At 40.9% G+C, this 6,000-nt stretch overlaps 1 protein-coding gene across 1 annotated transcript in view; it reads right to left on the reverse strand.

Annotated features, from left to right (window-relative positions):
* LOC104957902 (receptor-type tyrosine-protein phosphatase F-like) overlaps window positions 1-6,000 on the reverse strand; it is a 35,325-nt gene that overhangs the window by 6,092 nt on the left and 23,233 nt on the right. Inside the window, exon 12 of the mRNA XM_010785582.1 lies at window positions 3,525-3,703. Within this exon, the coding sequence (XP_010783884.1) occupies window positions 3,525-3,703 (179 nt within the window). The remainder of the gene's footprint in view (window positions 1-3,524; window positions 3,704-6,000) is intronic.

Below are 6,000 nucleotides of genomic sequence, written 5' to 3' on the forward strand. Positions count from 1 at the left end.
CTTTTTTTAAACGTGCAATTAATCAAAAGATGTAAATGCAACTAACCCATAGACCTCACACACACGTCATGCCACGACTGGGGAATGAATCTTTCTATTGTTAACATTTCAATATACACAACTCCTTTGAGTGTATTATATTTGTGCTGATATTTAAATGTTTTTACTTTAACACAGACCTTTTCAACAGAACTGAAAATGACAGATGTTCTCCCAGCTGCTCAGCAGGGCTGGGGGCTGACAGTCCCGCAGTAAAAGGACATGCCCAGTAGGTGGCAGTGCTGAAGCATGCAGCAGAGGAAGAGGGTAACTCTATTGTGCCTGTTCACTTGAAGCAGCACACATTATTTGTGTTCTGTTATCTGTGTTCATCCGTCCTCCTATCATAGGGGTGTGCCAGTGATGGCTTGCGGTTGTTTAAGGTTGAGAGTCTGGGCACATGGACTATTTTTTAAATCATTCATTTAAAAGCAACAAGAAAGAAATATGACTTAGGAACCAACGCTAGGGTATTTTGCTGTCACTGAATGATTTTATGAAGAGTTTATATAAGGTCAGATGTAGAAGTTTAATATGAGCATTGATTTTAAACCTCTGTGCATTCCAGCAAACAAACAGCTCGCCTGTTAAAGAGCAGCCGGGAAGTCTGAGTCGAGTCGATTGGGGAAGTATTTTCATGCAAAATGCAAACAGGGATCCAGTAACAGATTCTTCAGAAATTGCAACTGGCCTCCCACCCCCTTAATTCTTTCCATCACTGGATCTCTCCACTCTGCATTAAGTGTAAGAGAGAGGTGGGGTCTTACATACTCTGTGGTTGTCACTGCTCTTTGATATTTTATTGATATGCTGTTCTGCCTGATCTATGAGGCAAACAAAATTGAAAAATGAGGAAGCTTCTTCTATTGGCAAGAGATTATCTTTTATTTAAGTGGATTAAGCACAGATCTCCCACTGTTCACCAGTGGTATTCAGAATGTTGTTTTATTTTTCAGATGGACTGCTCGAGCTGAATCCTGAAGGGGACAAGAGGCCTCTAGATAAGAGAAGTCTTTTCTGAACTACCTTCCAAATTGCACAGCAGACAGCACTGTGACCTGACGTCCTTTCAATGCCTCAGTGAATTTCTAATGCCTTCTCCTGGTTATTATACTGCTTTTCATCATTTCTGTTCTCCCTCACCTGTGTAAGGTATCCAACCTCTGAGATCCCTGTACAGTATGTGTGTTTCCCTGAAATCTGTGTGTCTACATGCCACACATTGTTTACATCTGTGTATTGTCTTTATTATTTCTGTCAGGTGTGAATTTCAATACGGTATGTAAAAACAGAGCCCCAAGAAGTTTAAACCGTTTTAACCAAATAATGTTGCTATATCTGTGGGGGGATTGATTAAAATAATAATAAAACCATTTTTTAAAATTTTTTGTAGTATTCTCTGATTCGGTAATGAGATACTGGTGTAAGCCTGCAGCTTGTGGACAGGCACTGAGCTGAATGACTACAGCTGAGGTCTCCATACCTTGAGGTCAGTGGGAATCTCCACTAATCATCATTATCATGTCTATCCCCCTCACCTTAATCCCCCCTAATCCAAACTGTGCACTTCAAAGGCTCAGCTCAGAGACTGCTGGATCGCTCTGCATCTCGCTTCCCTGTTCATTACTGCAACAGGATAACAGGACATCCCTGCCTGTTTCCCCGTCCTCCTTAGGGGTTGCCCAGAGGACTTCATTAGGGGCTAACACACCCACCTTCACTGCAAGTGAAAGGGGAAGTCCTGATTTATTAGTACATGCTGGCGCACTGAGAAGTATTTTCAATTACTGTTTACAGTTTCCAAGAAGAAATGCTTCTCTCAGAGGCCTGTGATTGTCTGTTTATCTGACAACAATACGAGTGCTGACATCTAATATGTTTGGTTCTGTTATTAGAATCTCAGGAAGGCTTGCTTTATGTAGCTGTCAGAAATGTGTGTTGACACCCACAGAGGCCTTTTTAATTAATTATTGGTTTATGACAATTGGTTAACTACAGTTAATAGTGTTTTAATTGTCTTCTTTTTCTAATGTGCATATGACAATGGTCTCCATCAAAAGCAGGAGAATCCTGTTCACAAATAAAAACATCTGTAGTCCTCTGTAGAGGTATATGTGTGGGGACTGTTCATTTGAAGACAACAGCCAGGTGCTGTGAAGATGCCAGGGACTCCACAGAGAGCAACACTAAAAGCTGTGCTGATTCCATCTGACAAACAGCACTGTGGTTGGAAACGCTATACTTGGCTGATAGATACATGTCAATAGTTGTTCCAGCAGAACTATTTAGTTATTTACAATTTGTTTCCTTCTTTATGTGTTAGATATGTGTTAATATGTAAGCTTTGTTGGTAGACTTATTTGTTGCTCTCAAAAAGTCCAATGAACTATCATAGTCAAAAGTACAAATACTTTGGTGACCATGCAGTCAGGTAGCCTACTGGGGGGCTCAAGAATATTTTATTCCCAACATGGGAAAAACGTTGCAGCTATCAGGGCAGCATCGTCCTGCTAGGAAATTCAAGAAAGTCACAGAGCAGCTAGCAGTTAACAGCTAGCAGCTAGCAGTTAACAGCTAGCAGCTAGCAGTTAACAGCTAGCAGCTAGCAGTTAACAGCTAGCAGCTAGCAGTTAACAGCTAGCAGCTAACAGCTAGCAGCTAGCAGCTAGCAGCTAACAGCTAAGCGCTACCAGCTCAAAGTTTGCAGCTAGAACTAACTTTAATGGAATCAGGTTTCATTGATCCTAGTTTGAAGGGGTTGTTTTCGAAGCAATATACATATGTATCAAAATAATATAATATTAATACAATTACATTATTGATTACAGTATCACATTTCTAGAAAAAGCTATAAAATATGAAAACATTAATGGAAATGGATATTCTTCTTCTGTAATGTGCAAAACAGAATTAACTAAAACCCAGATCAAAAAAACTTGACCAAACCAAACCAAACCAAACCAAACCAATGAACTTGGTTAAACTCTGCACTACCGATATGGGTAAATACATTATTTTGCTTTATATTCCTTCGTTTAAGGTCCGGTTGTAATGGTTATGTAACACTAAATTGGTTTGCAATGCAGTTTTCACTCATACATTTGTAATGAACTTAAACAAAATATCACTTTTCACAGAGGGATAAATGGATGCCTGTGGCCTGAGGCCCATGGGTGACAAATGTTTTCCGACACAGACAAGAGCAGCATTGCAAGAATATTGTTTCTCTTATATGTCACTTATCTCAAACAGGCTTGAGGAAAAACCGGAGAGGAAAAACAGGCCCTGTCAATAACACTAATTTGTTTAGACAACTGACACAAAAGCAAGATGGTGGGCAGTGAAACAGCCTGTATATTACTGCTGTCAGCTGCCAGAGAAAAGCTCCACCTACACATTTATTCACCAAGCACATCTTGTTACTTTTGCTATTTATTGCAGTCCTTCCTCTTTTGGTGTCACACAGTGAAATTCGCTGGACCCACCTGTATCCGTCGATGAAGCTGGCGTTGATGTAGTCTGAGCCCTCCACCCCTCTGATTGGCTGCAGGCAGACACGGGTGGACTCGAAAGGCATTATGTTCACTAGCCGGTTCTTGAATTTGTTGCACGGCAGGTTGGCACTGATGAATCTTGAGGTATGTGCTTTAGAGTTGGCCAGTTTCTGCAGACAGAGAGGAGGACCATTTGTCTGTGATGCTCTTCAGCACAGAAGTGACTGCACTGAACCTACAAGACTACAGCAACATCTCAACTGTCCACTTTAATGTGGTGCAAGGTTGTTTAACAGCATTATGAGCTCTTATTATCAGGGGTGCACATAACTTTGTTGCCCTGGTTCTCAAAGGAGCACCTGGAGATGTTGCTTGGTGTTCATCCTTAAAATGAAATAAACCGTAACTTTTGAGGGGGTCTTTATTTTCCAGACACACGGCACTGAACACACACACAGAGGTGAACACAGAACACACATGCAGAGGTGAACACAAGACATCATTAGCACGACCAGTAATCCTACAAGCTGTCATCACTACCCTCCTGACTGTTCTCCTGACTGTTCTCATGACTGTTCTCCTCACTCTCTTCCTCTCTGTCAGACATGGTAGCTGATGATGTAGGCCTACTACTTTCTCTCTGGTTGAGTCTGCGATTAGCTGCTTGCATCCACAAGTCAACAGCTGGTTTTGGGCCAAAACCAGCTGTTGACTTGTGGATGCAAGCAGCTAATCGCAGACTCAACCAGAGAGAAAGTAGTAGGCCTACATCATCAGCTACCATGTCTGACAGANGCCTCCCCGTAAGTTGGTGCGAAACTACGGACGAACATACGGGCGTATTATGGCACCTTTGGCTTTGGCTGTTGTTATTAGAATCTGGTGCTAGCTGCTTAACGGATATAAGAAGAAGATGTTTCTACAATAATGTGGAGGAGAGTCCTCTCCAGTCAGACTGAGAGGCTGATAACTACAGCTCAGTGATGTAAGGACTCTTGAGTGTTTGATAGTTAACTTTAGTCTAAGTTCAAACGGTTTGGTCACAATTTATGTAAACACATATTTCCAAAGCACTCCTTTATAATTATTGGGATGAACAGGTTTGATATAATTCCAATGTATACTATAGGACAGTAACCAAAAAAATATCCTTTAAAACTGGAGAGATAAAAAAAAATGCATAAATAAATGTTAAGGTAAAATAAGATATGAATGAACAAGAGAGTCAAGAGACTGAAAACTCATCTCTTTCGACTCCAACTGGTCGAATGTACTTTACAGTAAGTACATTCGACCAGGAAGATACAACCTTCGCTTTGGATAAAAGCGTCAGCTAAATGCAATGTGATGTAATGATTTTTGAACAACACAAATAAAATAAGTTACATTCATTTATTGTAGGTTATTGGTTAAGTTCACATACTTATTTGATTACATCCACTTGTCTAGGATGACAACAGAGACTTTCGACCCAAAACTAGCTGTTGACTTGTGGATGCAAGCAGATAATCGCAGACTCAACCAGAGAGAAAGAAGTAGGCCTACATCATCATGTCTGACAGTCAGGAGGGTAGTGATGACAGCTTGTAGGATTACTTGTCGTGCTAATGTTGCATGTGTGTTCTGTGTTCACCTCTGCACGTGTGTTCAGTGCCGTGTGTCTGGCAAATAAAGTCAAGACCCCCCTCAAAAGTTACGGTTTATTTCATTTTAAGGATGAACACCAAGCAACATCTCCAGGTGCTCCTTTGAGAACCAGGGCAAAAAAGTTATGTGCACCCCTGAATATAAACACCTGTGTAATGGAACACGATGATGTCATCACTCCAACTGACATGCTCAGAGCAGCAGACTTCAGATAGCAGTGTGCTAACAGTCCAGCCGTGAAGACATCTACGGGACAGTTTGGAGATTTCTTCAAATGCCGTTGCCATGGCAACACAATGCTCGCCTTGAAAGACGGTTTTCTCATAACTTCAGTGAAAATACTCCAAACAGCCCAGAACTTCACAGGTTTGGTAACGATGCAGCCATCAAAGCATCTAAGCGTATGGGGTGTCACCAAATGCCGTTGCCATGGCGACAGATCATTCGCCATCAAGTCAGTTCAGAAATTTGCAGTTCAAATATTCTGCTGCTTTTCCAAGCCTTTTTACTTTCTTTTCTTCTTTTATCACACATTCAAGCCCCCAGTGTTCATGTATCATTTCAATCTAAATTCTTCACTTTCTTCTTACACATTACATTTCAGCATAGCAGTTTAGCATCAGCTTTTCAGCATAAAGCATTCCCAGTAGCAATTTCTTCAGGAATTGCATTCTCTAGTTAGATAGTGTTCCAACAACCACTGACTTTGCTGAACAAAAATGAGACTATGGAGCTTTGAAAAGAAGAAATAACAGCTGTTCTAACCAGATGCTGAATTGCAACCTAGATAGTTTTGTCATTATCCCTTTCTATAAAGCCT

Source organism: Notothenia coriiceps, unplaced genomic scaffold (genome assembly GCF_000735185.1).
Source record: "Notothenia coriiceps isolate Sejong01 unplaced genomic scaffold, NC01 NC01_scaffold00027976, whole genome shotgun sequence".
Taxonomy (NCBI): Eukaryota; Metazoa; Chordata; class Actinopteri; order Perciformes; family Nototheniidae; genus Notothenia; species Notothenia coriiceps.